This window comes from Aplidium turbinatum, chromosome 10 (assembly GCF_918807975.1).
Source record: "Aplidium turbinatum chromosome 10, kaAplTurb1.1, whole genome shotgun sequence".
Lineage (NCBI taxonomy): Eukaryota > Metazoa > Chordata > Ascidiacea > Aplousobranchia > Polyclinidae > Aplidium > Aplidium turbinatum.
Window position 1 is genome coordinate 19,534,039 of NC_137481.1, and position 15,738 is coordinate 19,549,776.

Sequence of the window (15,738 nt, forward strand, 5' to 3'; positions counted from 1 at the left end):
TGGTGCTGACAGCCAGAAGAGCTCTCCTTTTTGCATAGTAGATACACCAGTTGGATCCTTTCAAACCTTCCGATCAGGTATTGTTACATCGTATCAGGGCACTACGTAATACGTAAGGTTTTGTGACGTCATAATTATGTTTTGGCTGGCTGCAGTTATTTTCGCGGGCTTTCTGTCTTTCTTGCGGCATTCTTTGCAGCTGCAGCAGTCGTTCTGTGCTACTGTTTTTTAGTCTTGGTTGTCTGTAGTACATTACAGAAACTAACTGGATTCTATTTGAATAAGTGATAAGTTGTAATGTATACTGCTACCGTAAGTTAGGAACGTATAATGTTGTGTACCAGAACCGCCTGTCTGCCAAGCTGTGGTAAAATTATTCGAAAACCATAGCCTGCGAGCTTTATACCGTGCTTAATAAAAGGTGTGCGTTTTTGATTGCCAACCCATCGTGTTTGATCCGCGTTGACAGCTTACGCTTTGTGATCTAACAGGTATTATCAAAGTCTCTAAAGCTAAAATCGCTGTAAATAAATTAATTCAGACACGGTAAAAGACCCACAAAATATGCAAAGTTCATAGCCTATCCAGATCTGACTAAATTCATTTCAAGTTCAAGCCCGATTTGGATCCAACTGGCAACTCTGAGGCTAAGGTTTAACTCGTCATATTTAAAATGCCACGTGACCAACCTACCGCTGTGCAAGTCCCACAACTTTACTGATCCAGTGCATGATCTTCGTGGATTTGTAGTCTTTTCGGCACCAGGTTTTGCTCGTATGTCTTTCACAGTGAGTGACTAAAGTACAAATGACAACCTAATTACAAATATGTTTGATGGTGTCCAATGGCGTACGCAGGGGGGGAGGGGCATTGATCCGTAGATTTAGTTTTTGACAATATTGTTATTTGCTTTGACAGTGCTATCCAAAACAAATTGAATGCCTTACTTTACTTTGTTAAATTGCGGAAACTTTTGTTTAAAACGGAAGGCAAAGCCCAATGCTCCCCATCTGCGTACGCTACTGATCGTGTCCACAGACCAGCCTATTTTCGATTGAGACCGAAAAGACCAACAAATCAACTTTTCTGGCCTCATTCCAGCAATTGGTTGAGAATGCAAATTTCTCTAACAAATGATGCTGCAGCGCAGAAATGTAGCCACGGGGTGAGGTTTTTGGGGAGTGATCCCTCCGAAACTTAAACTTGCCCTCTCCCCAAACGTATATGTATCTAATTTTATTACAACGTTTTAATGACATTGTATTACATTTTGAATGGCGTTTCACAAGTGTTTGGCTGCTTTCATTAGCTACATTTTTAAACAAACTTTTTATTTCAACGTTAAAATACTTCTCGCTCCCCAACAGCTGCTTTTGCCCCTTTAAAACTTTCTTCATAGCTACGTCACTGTTTCACTTCTTTGGGGGTTGAAACTTATTAATACTTTAAAAGCTACACAAAGTAAATTATCTCGTTGAAACCAATCTTTGCACGTTTGTTTATTATCAAGCACCAAATGCTTTTTTTACTTTAGCTTTGAACTTGAAGCCATGTAAAAACTTTCTTGAAACTATTTTTGTGCTTTTGCATTAATCATTATTTCGTGAGAGATGCAAGTTCAAATAAATACTTTTCAAAAAATATTAAACTAATAATTGAAAACTTTGTGCGGTAACCTACAAGCTATTGTCTTGTTTTATCTCTTAAAAGTTACATTTGATTCTTACATGGGGACCGGGTAGCATATGTCGCGGGGGAGCTGAGGGACATCGAAAAGACTGATATTTTGTGTCCTCATCTTCAACATCTTCCTCTTCGTTAACGTAAAGCACTTCACGCTCCTTTGCGCTTTTCGCCTTGGGGGTGGGAGTCTTCGGCTGAATATTGTATACGACAATGATACGTAAAGATACAAGATGCTGATATTGGTGAAATAATTATAAATTGTTATGTTTTTATTTACTTATGCTCTTCTAGATACTGAAGAAGCCGCAATTACTGTGGCGAAAACTTAATCAGTAAATATACAAGCTTCCGATCATGACAGAATTTAGTTTAAATATTGTTGTAGTTGCAAAGAGAAAGTTGAGCCTTTTTAGACCTAGTTTTCTTGCATGTTGGCAAAAAAATACAAATTAAATCTTTCTAGACAACAAAGAAATTTGCATCAAAATTACATCTCACAAATGTCAGTTGTTTCATGAATGAGTCGTAACTTGATCTTACAATATTTTGAATGTTGTATTGCAGTTATGTGCCCGTTCAAAGCTGACAACAATAGTCTAACTTTTTACATCAGTAGCTTGCTACTTTGAAACCAAACATGTTGAAGGTCTTATCTGTTTCGAGAACCATTTGTGCATTTAGGCCGGATGTAGGAAAAGATCTGTAGCCTGCAATGCCATAGTTCTGTGCATAGATTCTATGCGTATTATGTGCATAAATTCAAAGTTCTATGCCATAGTTCTATGCCATAGAATTATGTTATATCTGTAGTTCTATGCCATAGAACAAAGGAATTCTAGAGAAACTCCGATCTACCCGTGGTCTTTCAGATAGTTTCTTTTGTGATGGCGAGCTCATTCCAAGTAGAGATCTAGATTTGCACATCCATTTTTCCAACAGCAATTTGCTTTTGTTTCTCAAACGAACTAAATCGTGGTCAGCCTGGGATTCGAACTGGAGTTGCTTCAGGCCCGAATCGACTGAAGGTTTTGTCATATCCAAACTTGAGGACCTTTTCAGGTGCTGCGTGTCAAATACAGATTCTTGTCAGGAGTCAGGACTACTTTGGTAAGTCAAAACCTTCTTAAACCATTCCCTGTAAACTTTATCATCGACCATGTGTGGCTAACGCGCAAGCAGTCATGCTTCCAACAAATACTTGGGGAAAATTAAATTTAGTCAACGAGATAGCAATAGAAGTATACTTAGTAGCCTAAAGTTTTTCTTCCAATTTTGATATTTGAAATGCGAAAACGGATTCGGTTTTATAAAGTAGCCTAGTCTAATTATCTTCGAAATTTCAAAAATTAAAAGCGAAAAAAAAGGTAATTACATTAGGCTACATAAATGCTCAACGATCTACATTATGTTCAAATGTTTTGTCAGATATAAATGTTTGTTTATGCCTACAATAATTAGGCTACACAATTTTAATTTAATATTCTTAATTGTGTTGCCACGTGTAGACTATTGGTAGCCAATAAGTCTTAAAAATATGTAGAATTTAGCAAATCCCTGCTGGTTGATAAAGTCATACACACCAGAGTTGGATAAAGTAGCCTAGTAATACGATACAATTAAAATTGTAATTGAATGTAATAAATTAAACATTTTCATGTAATTGTAATTGCAACAGTAAAGGAGACTTTTTGTTGTTTTGTACCGTAATTGTATGCAAAAAACTTTTCCCAAATTACAATTACATTTGGTAGGCTAAGTTGCACGCACGATATCAGTGCTTTTGTCGAGCTGCTAGCTGGGGTTCAAAAAGAAACTCTATAGTTGCAACTTACTCTTTATCGAATTTAATTCTACTTGTCTTTGATAAAATCAAACTGAAAGAAATCATCGATAAACACAAATATTGAAACATTTAATTTTTGTTATTGAAACGTGTAATTAATTATATTTTGTAATATTTGTAGTTTGAAAATATCAGAACAATGTAATTGAAATGTAATAAAAACATTTGATGGTGTAATTGAAATGTGATCAAACTGAAACTATGTAATTATAGTCTATCTATGGTTTACACCACACTATTATGCAGTACATAACTATTGCTACACTGCACATACGTATACACTTTATTCTTTTACCGCATTTTTTCTTAAACCAGCGTGTTTTCTGCCAAACTGCTTTGCGGGAGATTTTTTAGTACTTATTTCCTCTGTTTTGTTTGAGTGCCCGAAATCTGCTGCTGTCTTTAATGTCATACTGTAATCTGACTGTAACAAAATCTGGAAAAAAAAGTAATAATTAAATAAACATTTCTTGGCTGCATTGAGTTAGACTTTAAATCTCATAACAAAAGTGAAAAGCTTCTAACTTGAAAAATCCTTAAAAGTTACACTTGCACGATTTCGCTGTAGCGTGCTCACTAGGAAACCAAGTAGGCTGCGGCAGGCTATCAAAACAAATGCGCGCCTGAGAGTTAACAGTCATCCCAATTCCCAATCAATCAACCTCATTACAACTAGCAATAATTTTAGCGTCTTTTGAGATCAAATATATGAAGATGCAGCTTCAACCATTAGCCTAGAGATACAAGTTAGCTTGGGTCGATTTTTATTCGTTTTCAATTCGCAAAGACACTCGGCTCCCTGATGATGAGGAATTCCCTTCGACAGGATCTCAACCAGATTTTTTGATTTATGGCCACAACTTTACAACCACAAGTGCTATGATTAGTCTAGAACTTTAAAGCCAATGATAAATCTTAAATTAATTGTATGTTTGTACACAGTGTGAATTCAGCAAATAAAACCTAGCTGGCTCTATAGTAAGGGTCTGCTACTATTCGGTGAGTCCGATTCGGTGAGAGCCTTTTTCGGAGAGTTCCCTATTCAGTGATTTTTTGGATTTTTTTTTTTGAAAATTATCGGGTACCGTAGCCTAGTTATCATTGCCGCTTTTACATCGTTTTAACGTCGCTAAACGTTGAAATAAGACCCTAACCTCTAACCCCTAACCCTAACCCCTAAGCCCTACCACTAACCCCTAACCATAACCCCCAACCATAACCCCTAACCCTAACCCCTAACCCCTAACCCCTAACCCCTAACCCCTAACCCTAACCCTAACCCTAACCCTAACCCTGAAACGGCAATGATAATTAGGCTACGGTACCCGATAATTAAAAAAAAATCACCAAATAGGGAACTCACCAAATCGGACTCACCGAATCGGACTCACTGAATCGGACTCACCGAAACGGGCCATTCCGCTATAGTAAGCCTAGGTCCGATTGATGACGATTGGTTAGTTTTCAGAAAATTGCACTTTTAAACATTGAGTGCTATAGATTTATGGAATATTATTTATTTCATACTCTTCTTCAGAGTAAAGTCTTCGTTAGTAGTGGCATGTTTCTAGTTAGCATGATCAAAAAGTCGCCAATTTTTATTTTATTTTTGTAGCTCGTTGTGATTACAACAATTGTTTAGCTAATTTCTAAAGACAAATCGGGTTTTTAATTTTGCTGCTTCCAGTCTGACATACTGCAGGCTACATAAATTTAGCGTATGGTTGAATACAAATTATTTATTATGAAATTATCACTTGGTAAAGTAGTGTTTTATTGATGTACAACACTGTTGCTGTTACAATATAACAAACAATCATCAAACTACATTTGACCAGTTTCCACCAACTGCACTTTGTATTATTTTGTACCAAGGTTAAAAGATAGATTAGGTCATAAATAGGCTTACATACCATTTGAGACGGTGTTTTGTTAGAAGGTGCCTGACAACCCCTGACTGCACCAACTTGCAACTTTGTGCTTTCTCCGGATGAATTGAAGTTTATTGTGACATCACGGAAACTGACCGCCCGAACAAACATTTCTTTGTTTAAAGTGAATGAAACCGGGTCTTTCAATTTTCCTTCATTTTTAGGCCATTGCCATTTTTTAATGGTTGTTCCGCTTTCTGATTTCACTATTCCTCCACTTTCTGATAAACTCATTCCAGTAGCACCGTTTTTGTGATAGCACGTCGACTGAAATATATTGTAAAACTCATTAAAAAAATGTGATTACTTTAATTCAAAATCTATGAAAGCTATTTTTCTTGTAGCTTGAAGTCTAAACAAGTGGTGAACAAAAACGACAGTGGTAAATACACAGAATCAAATGATAGGCTACAAACTTACAATCGGTAACATTTGTGCTTGAAGGCGTAGCTAGAGTAAATAAAACAACAGTAGACTAGCCTTTGAAAATCTAATGTGGTGTTTTTCTGCGTTTGGGCTAAGAAGCTCTGAGATATTCTGCTCAGAGTTTTTTATTTAATTAAATCAAGTTCAAACAGTGTCATATTATTCGCTTATCTCGTTACACATGGCTTTTATGTTTTATGTTGTCTTGTTTTGTTGTGTAGCCTATTATGTTAGGTGGAGAATCCAGTGTGAGAATAAAATTAACGAAACGGAACAACTGGTATTATGTGTTAACTGTGTTTTAATTTATGTTTCCATTTTTTTGGTGTTTTGTTTAAATGTTTGGGTAGCAGCTGACTTTGGTGACCTTTTAATCTTTCGCTGCCATTCTTGTGTAAATTATTGGTGTTCATTGTGTTACTGTTTTGTATATTTTTGTTTATTCGCCAACAGAACAAACTACACTAAACTGAACTTTTCATTTTTACAAAAAACTTACCTTTCCGTAAGGAGTAAACATACCAAGACAAGTTCTTTCTGCATCGTTGGCATAGCAATGGACATAAAACTGACCAGGTAGGCTTGGAATGGCGCTGGACAATAGTGCCAATTCTCCATTTCCGGGATAGCTACATCACAGCGGCAAGTCACCAATCATGCGTAAGTTGAAAGGATTTGAAAAGCATTTCTTTGTGGTAGCGAGGAAAATAGGTATACAGTTAATGACAATAATTTGGCCATTACTGAAAGCCCCTGCTCGACGTTCAAGGAACGCCGGTTTACCACTTATCAAGTACACCGAGCTGCGTCATGGTAAGACACTGAAGGACGTGTGCAATGGTGGACACAGACATCAACTTTCTACCAAGGCTCTTGAAAGGATAAGTTGGGCCGGTACCGATAAGATCCTAGGGCCCTAAATACAGAAGCTTCTAAGAAAAATTTGTCCTGGGTCCCATAGAAAGGTTTCGGATCCCTAAAATCATCCCGGATCCAAAAATAACCTCTCAATCTCCTTGTCAACGCTACTGCTTTCTGTCCTTCCCAGTTATCACGAAACTCGTCAATCACTGAGTAGCAGGTAGCGCATAAGGATGCGACCAAAATTCAGTGTTCAAAGAGCCAAAAAGATAAGTAAGTTTAGAATTTATAAGTTATAAATCAACGAACAAAGAACGAGGGGAAATAGTTTTGTTCATTATAAGAATAAACCTCAATCCAGTGTCGCGCAAACAACTAAACTTGTATGTGACATTAAAAGACAAAAATAAAAACAAAAAGAATAAGCGACCAGCTGAAAACAGCCCTACTCTCTTTGCTCTTATATGGCTTACAAGTTTAGTTGTTTGCCTAACACAAGAAAAAGACAAATAAGGCTACATTGGTTTGTCAATCAAACATTTGCTGGGGAGCATCTTAACACAATTTTAACAATTTTTTTTTTAATTTGTCACCAAACCTCTGATTGTTTTCATTCACTAACAAAAATATAATTTGAAAAATTAACTCACTAAACAGAAGTTGATCCGTCAGGAAGGTGCACAGAGAAGCGTTGTCTATGAATATGATCATCAGGCTTAACCAGATGAGAAACTTTGTGAACTGCACGACTTTTATTCTTGGTTATGGAAAGTCTTGTGTCAGCAAAAGTGGCTCTGACGTCATGTACGCTTGGTCTTCCAAATGAATTAAAAATTAGCAATAGCATTTGAATACGTCATCAGTACAGACTCTAGCACAAGTACGACCTGTTATTTACATGAAAACATCTTTTTAAAGATTTGACTACAGTTTTTAAGTTGTTGAGTTTTCCATCAGTGGTTCTCATATCAAAACTGTACCACATCGACTGTTATTTGGAAAAATATTTAAAAAATATAAAATTAACGAAACGGAACAATGGATAACGCGTCTGCCCACGAAGAAAAATATTCCAGGTGCGAGTCTTCGCGAGCTCGCATTATTTTCGAATCGTTTGTACATTTAAAAGTTTGCTTTGATTTATTGAATTTTATTCCATTCAGGGCTGTGAAGCAGTGGCTCCGAGAAGGGGGGGAAGTCGGGCCAGTTTCCCCCCTAGCAAAACATTGTAAAGGAAAAACGAGTAGTTTTTTGTTTTTGTACTTTTGAGGGGGGCCCATTTTTAGTACTAAAGTAAAAATGTACCAACTAAATAATCAACAAATTCTTAAATGAAGTGCGTAGTTCCAAGTATTTCTCAATCATTGTAAATGTCACTCTCGATGCTTCTCATCAAGAACAAATTATTTTCGTGTTAAGGTAGGCGATGTTAAACAGATTCAAGACGTAAAATCTGAAGCTGAAATGATTTCTGTATTACTGAACGGTTTCGATTGTATTGATATAGTGTCAACTTGAAAACTGGTGCTGTTTTAGCTAAGCGGGAACTATTTTTGCTTGACAACTGAAGCTCAACTTCAAAATCTGCGTTGGCCAGGCATAGGATGTTGTATCCAACATAAGTTGTCTGGGAAAGTTACAGGTATCAGTCCAAGCACGATTAAAGAAAGTAAATTTTGTATATTTTTTGTTTATGGATCATCATCAGTCATCATCTCCGCCTGCAGAAAATTGCGCATCAACATGAGTTATTTGCTTCCAAGAGTGGCGATTTTGAGCCAGCTCGCCCAGTGTCGCCACGTTGAGTCCGGTCCATGATTGGATGTTGTCTTTCCATCGTTTTGGTTGTCTGCCACGTTTTCTTTTTCCTTCTACTTTTCCTTCTGTGCAAACTTTGCTGATTCCGAATTGTGATTTTTAGTGTGGCCGAACAGTTTTAAAACTTTTGATTTTATTAACTTATTGCTGCAATTGGATGTAATTTTGTCATAGTTAAAAGATCTGCTGTTTTCGTGTGGTCAAGTAGCCTTTTGTTGGTCATGCTTCTCATGATGTGATTTTTGGAAGGTAGTGAGTTTTTTCTTTATTTGAGTGTTTTGTTTATGGATGTTGTTGCTTAAATCTAGTTGGAATTCATAATGTTGCCTACAGACAGCGTTGTTCAAATGTCTTATCATTTTTGGAGTAATTGATTACCTGTAAGCTAGTGGCATCTTTAAAGTTATAGCCCAGTCAGAGGAAAAATTTTGAAAAACCTAAAGAAAGCTGTCCTATCATCTTGCAAAGAAAATTGACTTCGAGAGGGTAATCAAGGCGTGGTGCAGTCAAACCCAATGCTTTACATTACCCTTTTGCAATTGAAGCTTTAAAGACGTTTCTTAAATGTATCAAGTTGGATTGTCATATTCGATTGTCAAACATGTTCAAATAACAAACCATCCTTGGAGTCCTTTAGAATTATGCGTAAATGTTTCACCGAATTCGACACTAAAATCCACGAGGCTTTGCTAATAAAATCATACAATCCTCGCCTCAACACACAGTTGTTTGCCTCAGGTGCTTCTTATCTACTCAACGTCTTTTCTTGATACGTCATATGTTGCGTCTTTGCCTGGTGTAATTTAAACGCCACGTGATGTGCCTTTCTTCTATGTTCTGCCGTTTCATTTTGCATTTCGTTTTTCAATTCAGTGTTTAGATCAGTTATTCATTTTCATTGTAGATATGATAAGCAGTTATTTTTTGTTACTTGATAAGGGCTAACGTGTGTATGGCCGAAAACGTTTGTAGCTTATAGTTTATGTTCAATTTTAATCCATTATGTTAAATGCCGTGTGGTTGCTTGGTTGTATATGTCTGTGGTATCAAGTTGGAACGAACAAGAGCTTAATCGGAAGCTGAGTCAATGCTAAAGTAGCCTACAACTAGCAGTTTTAAATTTGTGACTGCTTTGCATTATGTGGATTATGGTCCTAAACAAGATTCACTGATGAATTTAATGAAATTTAAGGAAGATGTAATCTAAGTAAGAGAAAGCTGAGAAGAGTAGGCTACTACTCGCAAGGCAAAGTTGCAGTGGCAATTAAAAATTAAAAAGAAATGATTTTCTTTTCCTGAGGTCAGAACGCTTTTATAACTCCACTTAACTAGCTGAATCATTCGAAGGAAATGTATTCTACCGTACATTGCAAAGGATTCGATAGCTGGTTGTTGGAATTGACAAATGTATCAACAAACTCAAACACATCGTGGATGAGTTTGAAGTTCCATGAAAATTTCATCGTATGTCTATTGTGCAGTTGCGGGCATGTGGGACAAATTTAAACCATTTGTAGGCTACAAAAATGACATTTTTTAAGACATTTTGGATGAGTTGGCACCAGGGATTCATAAATCCCTGGTTGGTACTTTTGACAGAAAGCTACACAGCAAACTTCAGCTGCAAACCAGAACGAACCACCCCATAATCTCTACACAAGGAATCATTGATTGCAACTTTCGAAAGGTTTTTCCAAATAGTTTTGTTATGATTTTTTTTTGTGTTCCGATAGCTACCTCCAACGGTTGCGCTTTGATAACGTGATTTTAGCAATTACTGAAATTTGAAAAGAATTGTTTGCGCTCCATCCAGTAGGCCTATGACTCAAAACCGATTGAAAAGCCTAACTATACATGTTGTGCATCAATTCAGACGTCTCAAAATTTTATCATTTGATGCGGTGATCCGTAACTTTGCATTGCAAAAAGTCCAGAAAGGGTTGAATTAAATCAGGGATGTCCAAAGTCTGGCCCACGGGCCAACTCCGGCCCACGAGACATTTTTGTATGGCCCGCGCTTGTTGTTGTACAATGTGTTATTTTTGGCCTGCAAACACACAAAAATCATATAAATTCAACTTGCAGTTTTCAGAAAAATTATTGTGGTTGTTGGCCCGCGAAGACTTATTATTATCAAATCTGGCTCGCGTGGGAAAAAGTTTGGACACTCCTGAATTAAATGCTTGGTTGAACTATTTTCGTTGCCTGTATTGTGTGTTTACAAAGCTTTCTAGACAAAATAGTTAACCTCAATGGCATTTTTGCTGCAAGCGTAATCCAGTGATTATTATGATTTTTACATTGAACGAAGTTCTTTTTATGCTGAGGAAAGTAGGCTAATTTCAGCTTAACACGAACAATCGAACATGCAACGCAATATTTACTAAAAATATTATGGGGCCCATTTTTCGTATTGTTTCCCGACCAGTGCTGACTTCTCTCGGAGGCCCTGCTGTGAAGTCGGGCGAAAAAATACGAGTCCGATTCCTCGATTCAAAACTGGCCAACTCCGGCTTTAAAGTTGCCAATTTTTTTATTATAATTAATTAATATTCAAAAAGAGTAATCAGTAGTGTTCTGAAGCGTAGTGCATCAAGGCAATGGTGTTGCAAGTAATAAAGTTTTGGTCTTATTTATCATATTGCAAGCAGTTTAAAATTCCAAACAAAAAGGTTGCAAACGAAATTTATTTTGCAAAAATAATGAAAAGGCAGTATAACACAAGAGAACAACTGCACGTTCAGCAAGCTGGTGCTTGAGAGAAGTTCAATTACGGATCCTTATGATGCACTGCCTGACAATTACATCAAATATAGTTAATAAATAATCATTCCAAATAAAGGATCCTGCTTATTGTGGGCTCAGACACTCAGACTGCACACCACATCGTCTATCAATGTCCATTGTACTGTACAATATACCGAATTGATATATGAACCTTACAACGCTCGATAAAAACACAATCCATTGGTTGCTGTGTCTGGATATAACAACGTGACCTGCGGCGACCCCATACGCATACGCAAGAAGAATCTATGAGTTATTTTTTACGTAAACAAAACAGTCATCGTTTCCTTACCTCAGTGACCTTATGTCTTGTCGACTATCTCCATAATAACGGATTTCTACGGGTTCGTCAAATCTTGATTTTTTTACTTCTTGTTCTTCTACCATTTCTCTACAAAACACTTTCCACACTTCCAAAACAAAATGAACTGAACATTAATGATGGTGAATTAAGGCAAAACTCAAAGCAGATACGTTTTGAAAATCGATTTGCAAGAACCTTGCTCAAAAACTTCTCATATAATTTGATTACCGTGTTCAACACACTCAATAAGTTTAATACAGTAGTTTAATGAAGTCTTTTCTGTCAAAAAAAAACACATGTCTTTTAAGCAGCCTGCCAGCTAGCAGTGGCGAATCCAGAGGCGAGGGGCGATAGCCTTCTCCCCCCCTAAAATACAAAAGAGTAACTGTATTCACGGTGTATTTGCAAGGTCAAATTAATGTAGACCTGCATATCATTGTGTTTTGTTGAAATCCCCTACCCTGTAAAGCCACTTGCTGAATCCGCAGCTGCCAGCTATTAAATGCTGTCATTTTTAGATCATTTACATTGGTACTTTTACTAGTTGGGTATTATTCTTAGTATTTGTACAATCGGTAAAATTTTTCTATAGGTAAAATTACATTAGTAGTTCATAGCCTACATTTTTCATCGGTCAGTTAGGGTATGGAATATTGTAATAAAGATGAAAATACCAATAGGCTACGCAATTTAAGACTAGTGTAATCTGGTGTTCTATCTGGATAGTTCTAAACAGGTGACGCATTTTTGTGATAAAAAATTATCGTGACCTACCTTTCTCTTATATTTTCTCGTAATTTGCTGGAAGCCAGTTTCATTTGCTTGCTTTGCAAGATATCTGTCTCTGATAGAGGATTTATTATCCATCCCTCGTCAATAGCTTTCTGTGAAGTCAGATTGAAGCATATGGTGCTGGGAATACCATGCCGGGAAAGTCTTTCTTCATGAAAACATAAAATTGTTTGCAAAAATAAAGAATAAAAAAACAGTATTTTCAAAATGTTGCAACTTATTTTGTCAAATGGTTGGTTGGTTTTGAATCTTTATCCTCGAACTGACAAAGCCTTGATAGGTTATTCCTGGTAGTTTCGCTTACTTGTAGAGGCTCTTGACGCAGGGCCGGTTACCGAGATTGACAGAGTGAAGTTTCGCGTTTGTTGACGTCTTGTTGCCGGGTAATTATTCCATTTACTAGGTGCCGTTAAAATGAGAGCAGTCCTGAATGCATTGCTCAAGCGCACATCCCGAGAATCGAACCAGCGCCACGTGATCTTGAGCCAGGCGTAACCACTGAGCTAACGGGGCGGACAGTTATCTTTTGTTGAATCGTTATTAGTTTGAAATTCCTTTTCTGGCTTAGGCCTAAGCAACGTAAGCATTAGCCTAGTTTTTCTGCTATGCAAGAGCTACAAGTTTACGAAGTCAATCTGACAAATGTTTTGGCTGGCCAGTGGTCAGTATACTGCCATACACCTATACCTACCGCATGCAAGATGCTGTTCATAACTATTGGTCAACAACAGCCCAGTAGCCTACTTGAACTACTTCAGTACTTGAAGCAATATGACAAAGCCTGGAACGAGAACATCCTTAATTCCTTATATATTAAACTCATGTTCAGTAGACTTTTCGAAAACTAAACTGTTTTTTTTTTTTTTGTTAAATAGCACTGAAAATGAAAACAGTCTAGTTTTCGAGACATCTGCTGAACATGAATTTTAAATTTACATGTCGGTTGTCGGGCTCTTTATTTTTTGGTTGGATCTAATCGTAGCCTATATACTTTATTGATTAAGCTTTCAAAGTCCACGATACGTTTGTCTAACTCACCATGTTCATGACCAAAGAAGCTGGTTGCAGATTTAACACCTGATTCTTTTTGTCTGATCGTTCCTTGGCCTGCGACATCGAATGGGCCATTTTAATAAGAAATTCATGAAGTCATTATACACGCTATCTTGAACCAGGTTGCTGATTGTTTACTTAGGCTACGTATTTTTGCTGAGGTGAGCATCCGCTATTTTACAAGTAGCGCGCCACCCGCTACCGCTACTCGAGCAAAAAAAGCACGCGCTACCGCTACTTTTGTCTTAACTTAAACTGACTGGGGAAGCTCTTTATGACGTCAAAATGACATGCCAAAAAACGTGCCTTTCAGGAATAAAATTGGTAGTACAAGTCGTGGCAAAAAAGTTGGACTATACATTTAGAATATTTATTAAACATTCCGTGTTTGATTTATGCAGAAAATTACACATTATTCTATAACAAATAGTGATCGATGAACCTGATAATTGCACAAAAGTAAACAATACTGTTCTCAACTAAGCGCATTGAAAACGACTATCATTTTTACATTTTACATTACTTATAGTGTATAACGTATTGTTAACTTGTTGTTGTCCGTATTTATAAAGGGGTTAACAATGTGCTGTTTTAAACAGTAAGCTATAGACCACCCTACGTTTAATTATTTGAAATTAAAAGGCGTAAAACTTGGACTACAACCAGATCTTATTATCCTACGCATTAGGTGAAACAGGCTTAATGCAGATGAAGATTCTATTTGTTTAAAACCATTTCAATACCATTTACTATTACAATAATAAAGATTTATCAGAGCTGGCATATTCTGGGGATATGGAAAGATAAACTCACATGAAGATATAGGCTTGCCTTTTGGCTGCACCAAATATGCAAGATCAAAATATAGGTTACTACTCTGTCTCTATTGTATGCATATGAGCTTACTTTCTTGATCCAACTTCTTCGTTTGACTGCTTTGAGCGGTTAGGTTGTTTGACGAAATACTAACGTGTTTCTGGTCTTTGACTTTAACTTTGTAATGTTGATATTTCAAAATTTTGTCTTTCTCTGTCGTTGTCAGAGCAGAGGTCAGGTCGTCGACTTCGGTTTTCATGATTATCTTCTCTGCGAATCAAGACATTGGATTATTTTTTGACGATGGTTTATATATCGCTCTTTTGTAGCTTTTTTTCATAAATTAGTTAAGCATACACAGTCACGCTCATTTTTGCAGATTTGCAATAAAAAGTAGTTTGCAAAAATAGGTCATAGTGAAAAGTTTAACATTGATTTGGATCAATGAGAAAAAATTTTCTTCAAAAATTAAGTAGAGACCGATGGGAGAGACCGATGGGTCAAATTCCAGTCGATTGTAAAATTCTTTTCCTTCAAATTTTAACATTAAATGCTGTTCTGTACCCGCCAAATGTCATTTTTGTTGATATTCAATGCCTTAATACGTAAGTGAAAACATCGAAAGTATTATTAATAAATAAACGCTTTTTTCAACTTTTTTACCGTAGCGACGTCTACGATTAAACTACACAGTAACTCATTTTCCAACAAGGTGTTGAACACCTTTATGACTAATAAACCAAAGGACACGCTGAAGAAGTAGATTTTAGTAATTTTATTTTATGCGACTTTTTTAGGAAAATATTCAATAGGCTGAGCAGAGAATTGCATTTATTGCCCTGCATCACTACGAAATCTTCGTAACATAACCACACATTTTTACCAGTAAACTTGGTGTAATCCACCCCCTTTATCCTCCCAGTTTTTTCGTCTTTTTGAAAAAGTTCTTCTATCTTAGCTTGACGCTTGTTGCGAGTTGTTGGACGGGTCATAATATGCTGTTCAATTATATGCACTCAACTGTTGCCTTATAATAATTGTACAATGTATAATAAAAGTAATATTGTCAGTATTTCTTTTTTGGTATTTTTTGCAGACCTCATTGTTTGTATTATCATTGTAGCATCACAAAGCTTTTGAAATGTTTTTTGATCAGACTGTGGACATGGCTGAGCCAGTTAGCCCACTTGTTTCTATTCCAATAAAAATAAATTTAATAAATATACTTAAAATATTACATCAAATATAGTTACTATTTTCTAAAACCTCTACACACAGCCTGTTTTACCCTAAAAAGGTTGAATCAGGTGGTCCTGAAAAATATGCAAAAGCAATAAATTGGTAATACCTGCAAAGATATTAAATATTATAACCTTAATTTAATCTGCAAAAAAAAAAACAGAATTATAAAGGGCTACCTC

At 36.5% G+C, this 15,738-nt stretch overlaps 1 protein-coding gene across 1 annotated transcript in view; it reads right to left on the minus strand.

Annotated features, from left to right (window-relative positions):
* LOC145778822 (uncharacterized) overlaps positions 1 to 15,358 on the minus strand; it is a 29,436-nt gene extending 14,078 nt beyond the window's left edge. The window contains exons 1-12 of the mRNA XM_082590406.1: positions 15,201 to 15,358; positions 14,408 to 14,587; positions 13,487 to 13,555; positions 12,431 to 12,596; positions 11,645 to 11,743; positions 7,398 to 7,562; positions 6,386 to 6,515; positions 5,443 to 5,727; positions 3,825 to 3,965; positions 2,542 to 2,748; positions 1,728 to 1,877; positions 694 to 796 (exon numbers count right to left, since the gene is read on the minus strand). Of these exons, the coding sequence (XP_082446532.1) occupies positions 694 to 796; positions 1,728 to 1,877; positions 2,542 to 2,748; positions 3,825 to 3,965; positions 5,443 to 5,727; positions 6,386 to 6,515; positions 7,398 to 7,562; positions 11,645 to 11,743; positions 12,431 to 12,596; positions 13,487 to 13,555; positions 14,408 to 14,587; positions 15,201 to 15,309 (1,804 nt within the window). The 5' untranslated portion in view covers positions 15,310 to 15,358. The remainder of the gene's footprint in view (positions 1 to 693; positions 797 to 1,727; positions 1,878 to 2,541; positions 2,749 to 3,824; positions 3,966 to 5,442; positions 5,728 to 6,385; positions 6,516 to 7,397; positions 7,563 to 11,644; positions 11,744 to 12,430; positions 12,597 to 13,486; positions 13,556 to 14,407; positions 14,588 to 15,200) is intronic.
* Between the last annotated feature and the right edge of the window lie 380 nt (positions 15,359 to 15,738).